The 19118-nt window shown below is 42.8% G+C and overlaps 1 protein-coding gene and 1 long non-coding RNA gene across 4 annotated transcripts; one reads left to right on the plus strand and one right to left on the minus strand.

Annotated features, from left to right (window-relative positions):
* Nucleotides 1-787: 787 nt before the first annotated feature.
* On the plus strand, nucleotides 788-17913 carry PTPDC1 (protein tyrosine phosphatase domain containing 1). Of its 3 annotated transcripts, XM_072347771.1 has the most exons (10): nucleotides 788-1862; nucleotides 8469-8561; nucleotides 11160-11331; nucleotides 11940-12020; nucleotides 12167-12285; nucleotides 13116-13253; nucleotides 13407-14614; nucleotides 15335-15520; nucleotides 16330-16440; nucleotides 17099-17913. In XM_072347771.1, the coding sequence occupies exons 2-10, from the start codon at nucleotides 8477-8479 to the stop codon at nucleotides 17213-17215; spliced, it is 2217 nt and encodes a 738-aa protein (XP_072203872.1). In that variant the 5' UTR covers nucleotides 788-1862; nucleotides 8469-8476; the 3' UTR covers nucleotides 17216-17913. The 3 variants fall into 3 exon arrangements, with proteins under 3 accessions (XP_072203872.1, XP_072203870.1, XP_072203871.1); XM_072347769.1 differs by lacking the exons at nucleotides 788-1862; nucleotides 8469-8561 and adding an exon at nucleotides 9036-10493 and having other exon boundaries at nucleotides 17099-17657; XM_072347770.1 differs by lacking the exons at nucleotides 788-1862; nucleotides 8469-8561 and adding an exon at nucleotides 10321-10677.
* On the minus strand, nucleotides 17830-19071 carry LOC140257971 (uncharacterized). The gene is made up of 3 exons (XR_011905151.1): nucleotides 18898-19071; nucleotides 18318-18498; nucleotides 17830-17942 (listed from the first exon to the last, which is right to left on the minus strand). It is a non-coding gene; the product is annotated as an uncharacterized lncRNA (long non-coding RNA).
* Nucleotides 19072-19118: the final 47 nt, after the last annotated feature.

Here is a 19118-nt window from a genome sequence, read left to right on the forward strand (position 1 = left end):
CATCTTTGTAAACACTGGGAAAGGACACTGTGACAGTAAGCAAGTGGGACCTGAGAAAACAAGGGGAGAAACAACACATTTAAAGTCCAGCGCTTGCACAAGAGAGGCAAGGAGCAGGAGCTACCTGGATACAGAAATTATGGTACAAGTTTGAAGGTAAACACTCTGTGCTCCTCACAGCACCTTACTCACCAGATTAACCAGGTACAGTTTTCACCACCTACCTGCAGGCTTTGAATTGGAATGTGCTCAGCACCAACAAATATGCTTTATATAGGCAGAACAAGAGATCAGAGTGCAAAACATCTTTACCACTTCCCTGGGCAATGTGTTCCAAAGCCTAACCATGCTTTCTGAGGGTGAGGCATGGTTTAGAAATGCAGATGGAACAAAAATGTTGCCCAGCTTTTTCACAAGTTGCATTTTCTTCAACACACCTTGTTATATACAGCCACGTCAACTGCAAAGGTAGAATCCATCCTGTTTGCAACAACTAGCATTTCACATCAAAATGCTACGTAGGGAAAAGAAAATGTAACTGGGGTAGCCATTAAATTCCAGCTGATATCCTCTGCATGGATTAGCATTGCCAGTTTCAACACCAGAAAATCATAGTGGAATACTGGGATGCTTAAAGGCCTGCAATGAACATCAGACAGGAAAAATATCTCCTAACGTGCTTCCATTTGTGAATGGAAAAGATCTTAAGAAACAGACAAGAAATAAATCCTGTCACTTAAGCACTTAAATAGACACACGAGCAGCAGCAGCCCAGATGCACGCTGTTAATTTGCCACAAGGTGGCATGTGCTGATCTACAATAAGTTTCAGCCAGGTAAGGTTTCCAAGATCCAAACAGCAGGACTTAGATCTAGGGAAAGGTGGGTTCAGCCTCATGGTGTTACTCTGCAGGTGTCTGCTTTGAATTCAGCCTTACAGAATCTCACCACATACCCAGAAACATCTCCAAACCCGCACACGTGCTTCTTCCTGCAGGAAGTTTATTTCTCATGTAATTACACAAGCACAAATTCGGGTGCAGATATCCCATGGCAAACAACCAGATGTGCCAGCCCAGCATGAAGCTCCACCACCTCCCAGGGCTGCCCATGGCAGTGCTCCTATGGTCTCCCTCACTCACCCTCTAGATGAATTCTCTTCTCTGATGCGTGCTCAGTAGGAGAATGTATATTAGAAGTAATTTGTAAGTACCAGAATTGTAATGTTTGCTCACTCAGCCATTATTTCTGAACATCTGCTTGTCCTTGGGTAGAGCCAAGTTTGGCAGCCTGCCTTCTAATGCTATATACCTGGGTGCTGGAAGACAAAGAGGCTTCTGATGCTTGGTAAGCCTACTCATGTGGTTTCATTGTTTCTTCTGCTGTATAGCAGAAGAGCCTCACAACACACGATCTAGTCTATAATGCTACATCCATAACGATTCACAACATCTAGCAGCTACCACAGCTTTGCAAGCAAGAACTAACCGCGTAATACAACAACCCAACAGCTGTATTCCTAAACACACGCTACTACAAAACACCGTGCGTTTACTTCTTCAAGTCAGAAGGCATTTCTCCTCTCACCCAACCTTGCTACTGACGCAGCCAAGGAAGCAGCCCCCGGGACGCCCAGCAGCGCGGCTCTCAGTTCCCGGCCTACGGGAAGGAAACAGCCGGCTCCCAACGTCTCTCATCCCGCACGAGGGCAGCCGATAACAGATGTTACACCGCATCCCAACCTCCCCCAGCCGCCGACCCAAGGCACAACACCGCCATACTCCGCTCCTCCGCATGCGCGCTGCCCGGCTCCGCCTTCCCCACGCCGAGTGGCGGCGGAGCGACGGCGAAGCGTTGGTGCAGGTGGGTGCGGCGCCCCCGGCCCTATATGCGGCCGCCCCTCGGTGCCGTCCCTACGCCGTGCCAGCTGGGCGGAGGGTGATGCTTCGCCCCGGCCGGAGGCGGCGGTGCCCGGGGCAGCTGGGGCAGCGCGGGGCGGGGCGGGGGGAGGTCTGTTTTGGGGTAATGGAGCCCGAAAGGATGAGCGCAGCAGCGCTGATGCTGGCGTTTGCAATGACGTATTGCTTGAAACGTCCGTCCCTCTGTTGTTGACATGGGCGGTTTGTGTGTAAAACATACACAGAGCCACACGTGCGAGGAAACAAAAGGCAAAGCGAGCGGTGGAGGCGGTCCTCAGGGCCGTGCTGGAAGAACAGCGCTCCAGAGCTATAATTAGCGGTGTAATCCTCTAATTAGGCGAGGGCTTAAATGGCAGCACGGGTTGTTTAAAAAGGACTGCCTGCCTCCCATCTCCTTCCTTTCCTCACCGGTTCGTCTTTCCCACTTTATGTGCTGTTTTTGAACAGCTGAGCTTTGTCGTTTCCTCCATAGCTGCTCCATGGCTGCAGGGCCGACGTTTCCTAGATGTCATGCGAGCATTAAGCGGTGCTTTTGGAAAGGTCGGCACAGACTGGCAGAGCCTGTGGTAGCTCTTCAGAAGTTGTATGAAGGAAGGATTTGATTTCCTAGTTCTGCAGCTTTCCAACAACCCGATGTTTGGTGTATCAGAGGCAATGCTGCTAACCCAAAGCGGGCAATGACTGGATGCAGGCTTTGCCACTGTGCTCTGTGGTCACAAGACGAGCTGTCTCACAACACAGAGATGAATTGTAGCCCAGTGTGAGGCAATAACTTCACTGCCTGCCCTAATGCAGTTCTGCCTTAGGACAAGGGACAGGTGCCTCTGCTAAGCACACTGCAGGCCTGCTGGGAGGCAGCCCGTATGATGCTGCAGCAGCAAGCTGCCTGAAGCCCGGTGACCCTGCTCTACTTACCTGAAAAGCCTGTTAATGTCTTTTAATGGCCATCACAGTTCAACAGAATTTTCCAGAGGACACGAGATTCTTGTTTTGTTTAAATAGGAAAATGCCAAACCTGGAGAGAAAGATTGTTAGTTTAGTCACCAGCTTCCCACCTACACTGAGCACTCTTTCTTTGAAAATGGCAGATTATTTCAGCCTAATGGCTGACAACCCCCCAAAAAGTCATCCCCAGCACAAAGCCTCCTCTTGACAACAATGTGATGACAGAGCCTGTTGGAACAAACATGTTTGGCACCCATTCCTGGAACTAGCTCAGCTTTTCAGACCTCTGGGGAAATAAATCAGTTGTTCAGCTGAACGAGCTGCCGTTTCTTCTGAAGAGAACAAGTGCAGGGATGAGAGGCAGCAAGTCACTGGTACCTACAAACCCCCCCACCACAGGCAGGGCCACCAATCTCCCCATTTAATACCAGCCCAGGCTGCTCAGGGCCCCATCCAACCTGGCCCTAAACACCTCCAAGGACGGGGCATCCAAAGCCTCTTTGGGCAGCTGTTCCATCACCTCAGCACTCTCATAGTAAAGAACTTCTCCCTGACATCCAACCTAAATCTTCCCTCCCTCAACTGGAAACCATTTTCCCTTGTCCTGCTGCTATCTACCCTTTCAAAGTGTTGACTCCCCTCCTGTTTATAGGCTCCCTTTAGGTACTGAAAGGCTGCAGTGAGGTCACCTCTAGGAGCTCAGCACTGCATTCTGCCTCTGGGGCAGTGACATGCTTTGGTTACTGCCCAGGGTCCACCTGATCTTAGACTCTTTAAGCCCCATTTAAGCCCCAAGTACAAAAAAGTGTGATTTTAAGGACTGCTTACTCCTCTTTTTTTCCAGGTAGTTGCATTGTTCTTCCTTCTTCAGCCTACAACAATAACAATGACAATGACTTTTCTCTAAGTAATTGGGAGGTATTAATGATGAGCAGCGAGTAAGCACTTAATTAATGCCAGCTTGTTTGTGTTTGGTGTTTTTTTCTTATTAATAAGACACGTGGGGAAGCTGTGGAAATAGATGAAATCTGTTTTCTCCTCAGAAAATGCTGGAGTTGATTTGGTGAAATAGAACATCAAATCTGATTTTATTGAGCTTGTTTTATTGCTTCACTTAGGCTTGTACGAGTTAAATCCAGTCTGTTTTTTAGCAGAATCCTTTGCATTCAGGATAACTTATTCTTGCCATGCTTTTAGGATGATAATGCAGTGCTCATTATCATCATTGCACTCAGTATATGTATGCTTTAGTGACAGTCTTTGCTATACTGGATGAAAAATGAAAAAAAAAAAAGTATATTGTTCAGGGTATAACCACAGATAGGAACAATGAGACGTGAATCTGGTTTTCTTTTCATGGTGTTTTAAAGTTAATGCATCAATCGAACTGCAGTTGATGTGGGCGCGTTCCCAGGATGATCTTTGGAGCTGTGCTCTCTTGGCTGGGGCACGCAGACCCCCACTTCTGGTGGCTGATAGCAAAAGGGGGTGAATGGAAGGGATGGAGCAGGGTGGTGTGGAGGGTTCTGTTCTTCGAAGAGCTTGGAGTGGCCTCTTTGCCTCAATCCCTCTGAAATCTAGGCAGGCACGGAAAGCAGTTCATGAGATGATTATCTGCATAGCCCGCAAGGCATTCCTCGTACAGTCTTAAGTTAAGAAAAGATAGTTATTGGCTCCTCCCAGATTACCTCTGGGAATCCAATTAACTACAGGAAACACTGCAGCAACATAATTCAGCATCTCTTCTGTAAACGGGATTTCCCTACAGCATATTTCTGGGGGTGGTACTGCGGCAATGAAGGGATCAGCATTCACTCGCTCTTTTTGCAGGGTCACAGGTAAGATGTTAGACTGAAATTCCCCGCACTTCTGCTTTAAGACTCACTTAAATTTATTCAGTTTTTGACTACTTGAGGTGTAACCCCTTTTTACCTCGTAGAGTTCCATGTTCAATCTTTGCCACTTCCCAGTTCCTTCAGTAGCACTCAGCAGCACTGAAGGTATTTAGTTCCTTTGTACGTAGTCTTACGTACAAAAATCTGGCTTAGTAAACATGGTATTCATGATCAAGAATATCAGTCACTCGTGTTGTTCGTAGAGCAGTTCCTTTAGTCATTTTCACCCCATCTCCCTTGTTCTCCTCAGTAGTAATTACTGGCTGCCAGCCTGTGCAAGGCAGGTTACGATAACTTCTGTTAGCTGTTGCGTTAGCACTGAGAGCTGATGTGACCCAATGAGATGAATCCAGTCAGTTGCCCATTTCCAGTTGCTGTTCCTATAAAAAAAAGTTGCTAATAGCAAATAGTGAATCACCAGACCAGCACCTACATAACTTCCTAATGAACTGTATCCTTTTGTCTCTGTTGTATGTGAAAGCAGTTATAGTCCTTGGTAAATATAAGGTGTAATGATTGAGTGACGTTCACCTTAAACTAAAACAAATGCTGCTTATGGGAGTAACAAATCAGTTTTGGCTGTGTGAGATTGCAGCAGTTCTACAACAGGTGCAGTGCTGTTCTGCTGTGTAAATCACATACCTCTAAACTGTATGAAGATGTGATCAAATTAATACCTCATCTTCCCTTTGTCCTGTTCCAGTGTGTTTATTTGCCTTTTCCAATTGCTCATGTAGCTCCCAGGCAGTGCTTTTAATTTTGTTTCACCATTCATAACCACCAAGCTCTTAACCTTGTCATTAATTATAAGCAGTCCTTACATGATCGTATTTTGGCTTCATCTTGTTAGCTGAGTGGTCTTTAATTAACATCTTCATTAGTGCAGTTTACAGAACTTTGCATTTGGGCAATGAAATTTTATCCCATATAATCTCATATTTAGACAGAGATCCTCTTGACTTCTGTGGGACTGATTCCAGGAGCAAAGCCATTCAAGAAGATAAGCACTTGCAGAACCAGGCCATGGAGTAAATGTTACCTGAGGGCTTAGGTGCTAACCTAGCATGGCCTCTACCTGCAGCTGCATTGACCGTGTTCCCTTAGCAGGTTTCCCATTGGCTTGTTCCTTGTCTGTGAATGCTATGGAGTGTGGGGGGGGAGAGCAACTCACTTTAAAAGCAAGAAAATACTACAAGTGATCTCCGAATCTTACACGACAGGAATAAGCAACAGCATTCGCCTCTCTTGTATGAATACAGTGTATTTACAATGGAAAGATTACCCAAGATTTTTCGTGCTAATATATGAAGCCAATCTTTTCAATGTGTGGTCTGCTGTCATGTTCTAGGTTACCAAATCCATACAAATCTGTAGAAATGGGCCCTCACTGTTAGTAAACAGCTCCACAGAAATGGGGGGAGGATTACTCTGTGCTGGCAGCTGCACTGCCACCACTGGAATCATTCCAGTTGGGAATGCAAACTCTCCTGTTTGAAAGCATGTTCTGAAGACAGTAACTGCATCTGTTAAGCAACCGTATTATTTTCTAAGGTACAGCAGAAATCTTAGCACTTTGGGGCTTGTTTTCTGGCTGCTGAAACATCAGACATTATTCCCTTCTCTCATTTCATTCTGAAGCAAAAAATCAGCCCAGTAACTGGAAAACACCGATTTCCAGATCCTGCAAACATAGGAAATTCTCAGCCTTTGTGCACAGCAGAGTGACACCGCAGCCTGTTTTGGGCTGTGTAGTAATTGCTGTGATCTTTCTTTCCTCCTTTCTGGGCAGCTGCCCACCAGTCAGTTGCAGGCCCCCATTTCTTACTTGTCCTACTTGCTGCGTGGCTTTTTGCTGCTTAACCTGTACCTTCACAGAGGGTTCTTTTATTCCAGAGGCTGCACCGCCCCTTAGATACAAAGTGGGAGCACAGCCTGATCTCACCTAAGGAAGCACAGTGTGCCTGTGCTATTTCCTCTGACAGAAATCCACCTCTGATTATATGACACAGCAAGTTGGATGTGACAGCTGTCATCTGTTACCAAACGCAAGAAGTGAATCGGCAGTGCTACCACCTGGCAGCAAAATCTGAGACATCCTTTCTGCTAGGAGCTGGTTTGCACAGAAGTGAGGGAAAGCCCTTTGAGATACACAGAGAAACACCAAAGCAAGTTCAGAATGCATGCCTCTGAGGGGCCTGCTGGAATAACCCCTTAGTGCCTGGTGTCTGGCTCCAGCAGAGCCCCATTTCCCTGGGCAATGTGGTTCTGCCATTTGTTTCAGTCAGCCAGCACCACAGATGTTGTTATTACTCCCATTTCATTACCTGTGTTGTTTATGCAAGCTTAACAACATTGCTTCCCATTGTAAAGAGATGGAACATCAATCACCTAAGACACTGTTCCATTTCTTAAGTTGTGATACCAGGATTAAAAGAGCAGCCTCTTTGCTGTCATGGCAATAGAAAAGCATGGCACAGAGCGGATCTGATTAAGGTGGTGTCATGCCTGCCACGGGGCACGTGACTCAGCTCCCTCGGAGAGCTCATAAGGAACATGACCTGGAATAACATCTGAGGCTTGATTTTCTCTAGTGTCCATCAGGTGCAGCTGAATAGAAAGTATTTGCCTTTATTCTACATCAAGCTCCATCCTAATGAGCATCCTTCACAATACACATATTCACATAAGGCATGTATCGCTTAGCATCACTGAACTTTCAAAAGACCCCTTGGCTTTCACAGGCAAACGCAATTCTGATCTCTTTGAGGCCGCTCATGCAGCAAGTATTAACAGGTTACTCATGTGTATGTGTACGCAGTTCCCACTTATGCACCTGTAAGGGATGGGGCTGTACTAGGTGACACTGATGTGGAATAAAGTCCATAAACACTGTTTATAGAAGACTAGTTTCAATTAATCCCTCAACACAGCACTGGATGTTTACCGCATTATAATCCTCATTATTATTGTTGTAGTAAACCTGTCTCTTAGAACATGGTGACGCTGAATCTTAGTATTGTTTTTGCAGAATTTGGGACAGAAGGTTTATTTAGAAGAGTTTCAATAGTTACAGCACGGACACGCTTTCTTTAGTACTATATTTGCAACTATTTTACTACTGAGATAAGAGAAGTAAGGATGTGCACTCAGGATCCACAAAGTTGTTGTACTTCACATCACAGTGACTGATTAATAAGTTCACACTGACAGCTTTTCCTTGTATTATCTGTTTTTCAGATGCAATCTCTTCAGCTTGCTTTGTATTATAGGAAGGTATGCTTTCTGCTTAGACAGACTTGTGTTCTGTTTTCTTATTAAAGGAGAATCTTCATATATGTGATTTCAAACTTGCCAGTGTACTAAAATAGAGTGGAGGGAAGAGAGCAGAGAAGGCATGTACCTTATACCCAGTTTGGGAGTATCATCTAAAACTATGAATGGTATGGTCAGGAAAAACACAGCTGTAAGGTACATCATCAGCCAGACTCGAGCTGAAATACACAAGTGACTTCTAATTGCTAGGACAGATAGCAGTACTGGTGAGTTTAAAGAGTGCACACCAAAAAGAAAGCAGTGGTCTATGCCTGGATGCCCAGATCTTAACCCTTGGATGACTTTATATCTGGGTGCCAGGTACTGAGCTTTAATTAAGCTTCATGTTGCATTTTTGATCTTGTAGATTGAAAGCAAACATATTACTGTTTCCACAGGTACTGCAATGGCTGCAGGAGTTCTGCTGCAAAATGAACTACCGTACTCTTCGTTGCTAGAGAGCAGTGTGTATCTTGCAGATATGAGTTCAGGTAACCATTTTCTCACTTATGCTATTCATAAGCTTAAAAACAGCTTAAGTAAATTCTGAAAAAGAAGCAATTTTCCATAGGGGAAAAATGGACATTATTCCCAAATTATAAGCATAAAATGGCTATAACAAAACAAACTGTGTGACTTCCCATTGCCACGATGTGTTAAGATGTCAAACTTTTCAGTGACTGTCAAATTTCCAAGTCTCTCATAAAGAAATGGGATCATTTCCATGTTCAGAAGCTGCCTGGCTCTCTGAAGGCACAAACAAACCTTCAACAAAAAAACCCCCTCCAAGAAAACATTGATAGTTTCTGGGTGAGTATTTGTAAATCATGTTGGATTCAGTGGAAAAATAATGGTGTGCAGCATTTTTGCTTGCTCATCTCTGGTTCCATCATCACTCGATATATACAGGAGAAAAAATCCCGGGAAGAGCTAAGAATTAAATATGAGAAAGCAATGTAAATAACTCGAAAGCATTTTTTGTTTGTTTTCTGGACATAGGCAGCACTTGAAGAGCCTTTTTCATCTCCTTTCCGTCTCTTCAACCTAACACCCAAAATAAAAGCATATTTAAGTATTTCCCTATCTCCTTATATCGGCTTCATTAGGATAGTCAGATCTTTGAGACAACAGCTGACAGCTTTAACATTCTCCTTTTCACATATGACATCACCACAGATGTTTCCAGGTGCCTGGTTTCCAAGTCCTTACTGTGTCTTTAGTCACTCAGTCCCTATTCAGTACCTGGAGGAAACAGCAGATTTTTTGCCTCATGATTTTATATCAAAAATGAGCTTTCTCATACACAATTCCTCTTTAAGGATTACTGTTTCCATAACACAAAAGGAAAAATCAGACTGAATGAAGTATGCATCCTTAGGAAAACACAGTGGGATTTTGTTAATTGACCAATGCTGTGGTGAGTTTGCAGCATCTCCCTGCTCTCTCCCCTTTAACACTCAGACAATTGGATGACTTTAGAAAACAACCACGTTTCTGTAATCCATTCTCCACGTAAGTTGCTTGAGAGTGTTGTGCTTTTGAGATCACAGTAATTTTTCTGGCCAGCTCATTCTCTTTCTTAGCACACTGGCAGCAAAGTGGGAGGCAATTTGCCACCTAATATCTACCTTCAAAAGCCTAAAGCACTCGAGTGATGCATCTTCTCCTCCCCATAATCTGCTTCATCTCACTCTGTAGGGCTAACAGCTCTGCTTAATAAAAGCTGCGCCCTGAAAAAAAAAATAAGCCTTTTGTTTTGAGTAACAAATTGTGTTTGTTAGAAGATATGAATGGTCCAGAGTGAACAGTCTGCAATTCATCGCATACTGAGCCATTTCAGTAGGAACACACTAATCCCAATTATTACAGAGCTAATGATGCATTTCGCAGCAGCTCAGCGGAGGGAGAGAGGTGGTTGTGGAATGTAAAACCAGGAGGTGGGGGTGTGTAATGTACTTACAGATTTCTCAGGAAGCAGAGCCTCCAAATACATTTTGATTGTTCCCTTGAATATACTGTTTTGTGTCTAAGTGAGTTCTGAATGTATGTCATTTACGACTAACTAAAATACTCACATTGTTTATGGAAGAAATGTTTTGGTTGTTTCCCAGTGCATTTTCACAATTATCTACTTGAAATGCAACTATTTTCATCAGCAGCGGAACACTTTGTCCCAAACAGAATCAATTCATACAGAATGTCGCTGCCACGGGGCTGGCTGGCAGCAGAACCCTCATTGTTTGTCACTATGGAGACAGCTCAGCCCATGCTGACTAGCTGCTCCAGCAGACTGAGGGATGCGCATCTCGCTGCAACTTCAGCTCTGAGCAACTTGGCTTTCAGATCCGTGCCTCCTCAGCAGCTGTGCTGGGCTGTCACTGGGGCCAGTCACCATGCAGGGCTCACCCCGGCGGCGCTCAGCAGTGAGTATTTTTAGCACCTTTTTTCAGGGTCGGAGGCATTCTTCCTCCGATCCCCTTCTTCGCATCATCCAGAGGCGCCGGAGCTCAGTTGTAGAGGTTCTTTCATCATCGACGCACCGGGTGATGGTGGCAATATCATCGTTGAGCCCCGAGGAGCTGGATGCAACTTTTCCAGAGAAAAAAAGTAAAGTAGTTCTCATTGAGACCGTTGGGCAGTTCTGTTGTTGTTGACTCTGTTAATAAGTTCATCCACTTCTGTTGTGTTGCATAAAGTACTATATTTTTTTTTCCTGTATTTTATATTTTGCTCGTTGATCCCTTATCTGAGGATTAATGCATGCTTTTCACTGTAACCTAAAACAGAAGCAAGCCTTCATACACCTGCCACATGTCTGTGGCTCTTTCTGGTTTCAGGTGACTGTCAGTTGTTCCCCTGCACAGCGTATTGCACGCCGAATGCTTGATCAGGAGGAGAACACATTTGCTGTGACAAACACCAACTTTAGTAATGCAAGCAAATGGGTTTTTCCTCAGAATCCATAGTTATAAATGTATACTGTATATTTATGCTCTTTATAACTCCGTGATTTAAGGTTGAACTGTACTTGCAGGGTGGAGATGAACTCATGAGGCTCTTTTATAAAGGGGTTTTTGCCTCTGTTGTAGGAAGTTCAAGGCGGCCGACAGCAAAATACACAAAAGTGGGGGAGCGCCTTCGCCACGTCATCCCTGGGCACATGCAGTGCTCGATGGCATGCGGTGGTCGTGCGTGCAAGTATGAGAACCCGGCTCGATGGAGTGACCAGGAGCAAGCTATTAAAGGGCTCTACTCTTCTTGGTAGTATGCAGCATTTACTGTCACTAAATGTAACTGCAGTCTTTATATATATTGAAAGAGAAGTCAAAGCAAACTGACATGAATTCTGATAAAAGTATCCTGCTCTAGGCAGTTCTCACTGAGATTTAAAATGAAAAGGAGCTAAAATGTGTTTGTAATAGAACTTCAAGTGAAGGAAAAACATTTATTGGAGGTGAAATATGTTTGAGAAAAGCATATTCATATACAGCAATACTGACGTGAAGCACTCCTTTAAGTTCTTACCAATCTTCTAACAGTGAAAGCTGCTCAGAAGCATAACAGTTTTAAAGGGCCAAACAGGGAGTAGCTCAGATTTCTATTCAGAGGAATTTTTTACTGTGTTAATTGGACTGGCATTCAGACAATTCCAGTAGAGGTTTCTTTGATATGTAATATCTGTATCCACTTAAGAGGATTCACCACTAACTTTTTTGAACAAGAATTTCTAGTACATCAGCAGCACGTCTGTCACAATGAAAATAACACAGCAGCCTGTTATCTTGGCAAATTAATTGCCAGGAAATTATTATCATAATTATTCTCCTTATTAATGTGAAAATAGTACGTATTATTTTTTAATTCCTCAGGATAACAGATAACATACTGGCTATGGCTCGACCCTCAACAGAATTAATTGAAAAGTACAACATCATTGAACAGTTTGAAAGGTAAGAAAATTTACCCATTATTTATAGTACGTATTACTAATAGAACTCCCAGTCTGTTTTTCTCTTTCAACCTATATTTGGATTGTTAGTAAATGTTCTTATTCTCCACTAGGAATAAACAAGTATTTCATCTCTTCCTTCCTTAGATGTGGCATAAAAACCATAATTAACCTGCAGCGTCCTGGGGAGCATGCAAGCTGTGGGAATCCGCTGGAGCAAGAAAGTGGCTTCACCTACCTTCCTGAGGCGTTCATGGAGGCTGGCAGTACGCGCACTCCTGCTGCTGGGCTTCATTCATTATTCATTTCAGCTCCAGATATTTTTACTTGAATTCGCATGTCTTAAATAGCTATGTAAGAAACGTTGCACAGGTTAGGATGTAAGCATCAAGGCCAGGCTGGATGTGGCTCCAAACAGCCTGATCTAGTGGTTGGCGAGCTTGCCTGTGGCAGAGGGATTGAAACTGGATGATCATTGAGGTCCTTTTCAACCCAGGCCGTTTGGTGATTCTGTGATAAAGCTTGGCAAATATAATCCGTGGTGAATAACACATTATCCATGGCCCTATATCTAGTACTTAGAAGGAAGAAGGGACAACAGCTGGTTAATTTTTTCTTCTCAGTTCCCAAATATCTAATACGTTAATGGCGTTTCAAATTCTGGTGCATTTCATTAGAAGACGTTTGTAATGACAGTATTGTTTGTGTTTTCATGCGATGACGTGCATAAAAGCGCCTCTGTGTAAGAAAAAGCTTTTGACTGAAGTAGTGCTTTAATTTGTAAAAGGGAAAAGTGATGCTTTACTTCTAGATAGCTCAGTAATTTTTGTATGAATCATTCGGTCTTGTTAAATTTTTTGCATTCCAGCTGAACTCGAGTTTGACAATCCAGTGCTAGCTTCGTGCATTTACCAAATTGCAATAGCAAAAGTACTCTGACATAGGAAAATACTCTCTTGTAAACAGTATGTAGTCAGACTCCTCCAAAAATCTTTATACAGTTTTCTTACTGTCATTTATTATTACTCATCTCTGCATGTAGAACTGAAAACGTCACCTTCCTTAAAGCAAACAACTCTTTCTCTTTTTATTTTAGTTTATTTTTATAATTTTGGATGGAAGGATTATGGAGTGGCATCTCTTACTACTATACTTGATATGGTAAAAGTCATGGCTTTTGCGCTGCAGGAAGGGAGAGTGGCTGTTCACTGTCATGCAGGACTTGGACGGACAGGTATGTGTGTTCTGCTGCAACTAACCCCACAGCGTCCTACAGTAGTGGACACAAAGCTTGTATCTCCACCTAAATTCCTTTTCATTCCATAGTTCTTCTGAATTGTTTTAGTTTGAAAATTCTTGAACAAATGCTTCTGTTTCTGTGTTCCAGGTGTTCTAGTAGCTTGCTACTTAGTTTTTGCAACAAGAATGACTGCCGATCAAGCCATTCTTTTTGTCAGAGCAAAAAGGCCTAATTCTATTCAGACCAGAGGGCAGTTACTGTGCATCAGAGAATTCACTCAGTTTTTGATTCCTCTCAGAAATGTGTTTGCTTGCTGTGAGCCCAAGGCACACAGGGTGACGCTGTCCCAGTACCTGACCCGCCAGAGACACCTGCTCCATGGTTATGAGAGCAGGCACCTCAAACACGTGCCAAAACTCATTCACCTGGTGTGCAAGCTGTTGCTAGACTTGGCTGAAAACAGACAAGTAGTAGAGGCAGAACTCTTAGACATAGCAGATCTGTCAGCTGAAATTGAAAAGACTGTCTCCCAGCTGGTGTCGACACAGCTAGATGGGGACCTTGCCAGGCAGGACAGTGACACGTCAGACTCCTCGCACACCCACTCGGCCACTTGTGACACGCAGGATTCTCTATTCTCCCTTGCACATGAATGTGATCCTCTTTGGAAAAGGAGGAATGTCGAATGCCTTCAGCCTCTGTCTCATGTGAGGAGGCGTCTAAGCTACAGTGACTCAGACTTAAGGAGAACTGAGTTTCTCTTAGAGCAAGGAGAAACAGCTTGGACAGTACCTGCTCAGATATTACTGTGCAACAAACTTAAGCAGAACAGTGGTGAGGAGAGTTCTGCCACAGATGAACAAAAGCCTCAGCTGGATTTAAACAAAGAAGCATTAGTGCGTAATACATGTACAATTTGGAATCAAACCAAGTTAAATTTGGATGGACAAAAAGATGGATCTTCACTTTATCAGAGAAGGAACTCTACCAAAGAAGTACAACGCAGCAGAACTTTTTCTTCAGGTCTAGCATCTCTCCACTGTACCAGAGAGCCTGGAACACCAAGGCATAACTTTACCAGTGAGGTTGGCCATAGCAAAGAACGTGAGACTCGTATGTACAACAGAAGAGTCTACGTCTCTGAGGACTCTGATTCTTCTTCTTCTTCTAAAGTGAACTTTTCCATTGGATGTGAAAGCCAAGGTAGCAAAGATCCATCAGAGGCAATTCCACACATTGTTCTACAGTCAGAATTAAGTTTGGAAGCTCGAAGAGTTTTGGCAGCAAAAGCACTTGCAAATATAAACGAATTTCTGGAAGAAGATGAAGTGAAGCAGAAGGTAGAAATGTGGCAGGTAATTTTTAATTTCATGCAGTGTTATGTATTGTGAATATTTCACTGAGGTTAATTCTCAGAATGACAAAAATGCCACCACGTGCTTTGAAATGGCACACTGGGACACAGATTTATGTTCTGCTTAAGAAAATGATTGTATTTGTCAGTTCAGAGTCAGTTCTTTCAGTAGTAGGTGAAATGAACCTACAAATTTCAGTACTACCTAAGAGGAGGTTAGAACATATTTTCTGGTTGTGTTCATCCATTTCACTAATGAAAACTGATGCTGTTATCTGTGGTTTAACGTAGCTCCTGATAGCGTAAAAGTACTACAGATTTTCAGTTAGCCATGTTGTTTTTAATCAGTGCTTTCTCTGAACTAATCAGAGGATTCTGCCTGTAATTCAGTAGAAACTTAACTGCTTATTCTTAAAACCAAATCCTCCCGGTAGGAAGTAGGAATCCAGTGCTGTCTAATATACTCTGAGAGGAAACAGGGAGATTCTGAGTTGCATTACTTACGTCATCCTTCTGTTTTAAATAATCATTCGTATTACTGATGATTAATGTTGATGTCTTGGAAAAAAAACGTTCTTTTTTTGTAACCATTAAGTCTCCTTTTCATGTTGGAATGTAAGCAGCCAAGTACTGTTGCAATTGAAGGGAATATAAGCAAAAGTAAATAGATGATGCATTTGTAGTTTCTTTTTCCTTTCCCCTCTCTTTCTTTTTTTTAAAGAAAGAACTGAATTCTCGAGATGGAGCTTGGGATAAAATCTCTACCGAGAGAGATCCTTTCATCCTCTGTAGCTTGATGTGGTCCTGGATAGAGCAACTGAAAGAGCCTATTATATCCAAAGATGATATTGACATGTTGGCAAAAAATTCCATAGAATCACAAGATGCACTTAACTTACTGAGAAAGGTAGATGTTTTATATGTCAGTGCATTGTTTGAGCATGTTTTCTTAAGTCTATTCACTTGTGACCTTTAAACATGGGAATTAAACATTCAAAAGGCACCTTCAATCTCCTTTAAAAATCAAAATGGAGATTATTTTGATATCAATGACTTTAATCAATACTGTAGTGGTGAATATTGTAAGAAATATCAGTTATCTTTGAACCCTATTTAGTAGAAGCTCATCTTCAGCTTATGTGCCTGACAATTTGGCAATTGGGAGATCCCAGGGAAAGACATGAATCTTCTGCCCTGTGATTTGATGGATGGCTTTTGTTAATATAAACTCTTGCCAGCTGTGCTAAGTATTTGCTGTGCAAACATCTTGATCCATTAGTTTTGGAAGAGCTGGGAAAGGGAATAGGAGAAGTTTGCCAATTCAAAGATTCAGAAGCCAGGTCAGGTTTCTTTATGTAAGTCTGTGTGTTCTGAAAATCCCATGAAAACAGGTATGCAACTACCTAACTGTGCTTCCCCAAAGAGCTGGATGCAGTGTAAATAAAGACACGCCTCTATTCTTGACCTGTTAGCTACACAGACTCAGTTCTTTGGGAATACAGTTGTTTGCTCACTCCCCAATTCCATTGTGACTGTAACAATTACCTAGAAGCTCTTTAAGCTTGTGAAAATTCCCTCCTCACCTCCTACACCTGAAGGTTTCAATACAGGAAGGCACAGTCAGATATTTAAAAAGCAATAAATAAAAATTGAAAGTTAAATGTTTTTCATGAAAAGATTTCTTCTAATGAGCTGCTGTTCCTTTTTTTCCACCAGGAACAGTGTCAGACTATCCTTTGTATTTTACACTGTGTGGTGAACTTGCAAACGCTACCAGCTGATGTGGAGGAGGCCTTACTTGTTCGTGCTATTAAAGCTTTCACTAAGGCAAGTAACTGTTTGTCCAAGGCATCATATTTGCTTGTTTAAATCATGAGTCAGCAGAGCAGTAAAAGTGACAGTAGTCCCTTCACGCTTGGCTTAACTCGTGCTGTCTCCACTCAGAGTTTGTGGTCACCATCCTACATAAAAGATAGGGAATATTTTCAACAAAACCCCACTCTGTCACTGGAGCCACAGTCCTTTCGTCTCCTTTTTCTGTCTCTGGATCACTTCCAATTCGTGGACTTCTTCATACTAGGGCAAAGATGATTTTTAAGTGATGGGAATAAAAAGGCACTGGGAGTAGCTTAACAAAGGCTTCAATGGGCTGTATTACTTGGACTCTTCCCATCAGATTAAACTGCATTCTAAAATTACATTGCAGTTCAGCAATGAAGAAAAGAAAGTTCATCATTTTGCTTCCTAATCTCTTGTTAATCTACAGACATGCCAGCTGTTAATGTAATCATAGCATTTCTTCGTTAGTTTCAATGTTTAGGCAAATAAAAACCCAAAGCTATTTACCACTGAGTACTCCATAATAAAAGTATTCCATGTTTGTGTTTGTTTCTTTTAATAGACCTGAAAACTGATTTATTCTTTCTAAATGTTGCTCATCTCTGCATTATTTAACAACTGAATTTCAATTTCTTCCTTTTATCAGACAAGCTTTGATTCCGAAGATGGACCACACGTTTACAGTACCCTGAAAAAAGTATTTAAGCAAACACTGGAAGAAAAAAGAAAAAAGCTGAAGGAAGGAACAGAGAATCCCTCTTGATTTCCACACAGTGATGCTGAAGGATTGGATGGCTCTACCAAGTCATTTTGCATTTTCCAGCTACTGTATTTGTGCTGTCTTGCATGATTTACCTAATATTAGGTGGCAGCCATTATTAACTAAACATTTGGTTTTTTTAGAGGGAGTTTTATTGTGAACTGTTCTATCTACGTGGCTCTAAGGAACAGCTCCCATTTGATTGTACTGCAGCTTTTTGATTCTAGTACTGTTTTACCTTACAAAACGTTCACTTGATTTCAGATGTATTTATTATTTAGAAACCTCTGTAATTGGCAAGCTATGCTTTGTACAAGTTACACAGTTGCCATAAGTTCAGTGCCATGGTACAAAAGGTTTGAATGGACTGAGTTAACATTTATGTATTCAGTATGTTTACATTAATGATGCTTGATTTCTCTTTGAGGACAATAAATACTGACTGAAATAACTCTCCTTTTAGAAAATTTAAAATAAGAGAAATAGTTAACAGATCTTGAGGTCTGCTGTTAACAGCAGATGAAGTAATTGTCACCATTGCATCCTTCAAAGGCGCTGCAGTAGGGAAATACATCAAATATGGGCTTGTCATAATAACTAGTTTATACATCTACTTTCTTTTCTTTGTGGTACTCATACCAACTGTATTTGTCCATGGTGTTTACTGTCAGCATCTGGAGTCCACTTTTAGCTCGGGAAAAGGCTTTAAACTCTCCATTTGCCATCTGACCTTGAAAACAGAGTAAGGTGAGCAGAACGATTTGGGCTGTTTCACAAAATCAAAGTCTCTTCCTAGAATACGACATTTCAAGACACATCCTTTCAGTGCTCCCCAATCAGTTTCAAAACAACTACCTAGCTATTGAAAATCATTCAGTAACCCCAAATGAGCATTCCAGTAAAATGGACAGACTGGCATTCCTAGATAGCTGGAATCAACCTCCTTAGCTCTCACCAGTAATTCTCACTATGGAGAGCAGAACCTTAATAGAATTAATAGAAATGGGCATTTAAATTTACATATGAAATTCCATAACGTCTACATCTAGTAATTGTTGTCTATGAGCCAAGAAGAGCCTGGACAAAGTAAGTGCAGAGATGATACCTCGTCACTGCTGCGTGTTGTAGAGCATCAAGCGTCGTTCCTGGATGCTCTGACGCCATCTTGTGACCGGCAATGGAAGTGCAGGAGCTATGAAAGATGCCGGGTCGAGAGCTGAGGGAAGTTTCTCACCCAACCAAGTGCTGCTGCTTCTGTATTCATCAGAAGATGAGTCAAATTACCCCTGAATGTGAAAAAACAAAATGGAAATTAACAGCCGGTAAAATTGATATGACAAAGTTTTACCCGAACAAGGATGAAAACTGCATTTGGGTTTAATTTTGGGTTTTGGAGGAATTACTCCTTAGTTTGTTCTGCAGGCCTTGACCAGCAGGCTCCCAGTCAACCCCTCACCCCTGCAGTCACTGAAAACAAGACTCGAGGCCATTCCCTCTTGTTAGCCAGGAGAAGAGGCCAACCTTCACCTTACCACAACCACATCAGAGCTGCAGAGAGTAACAAGGTCTCCCTAAGCCTACTCTTTTCCAGCCTGAACAATGGCTCAAATAAAACATATTGGTCAAAATTAAGAGGCACAGCGGGCAGCAGAGAGCGTGCAGCCGACACCGGGCCCAGCCCCTACCAGCAGCAGGACGTGAGCTGGTAGGCCGCACGATAAGTTACTTCTGGTGTGTGTTGAGGCACCGGGACGGGACACAGCGCGGCCCCACCCGCAGCGCCAACCCCTGCCGCGCCGCCGGGGGGCGCCATTTTAGGAGTGCCCTCATGCCGCCTCCAATAAATGGCGGAGGGAGGCGGGTTCCTTTTTCCAGCTACCCAATGAGAAAAGATCGTTCCGGGTGG

Source organism: Excalfactoria chinensis, chromosome 12, assembly GCF_039878825.1.
Source record: "Excalfactoria chinensis isolate bCotChi1 chromosome 12, bCotChi1.hap2, whole genome shotgun sequence".
Lineage (NCBI taxonomy): Eukaryota > Metazoa > Chordata > Aves > Galliformes > Phasianidae > Excalfactoria > Excalfactoria chinensis.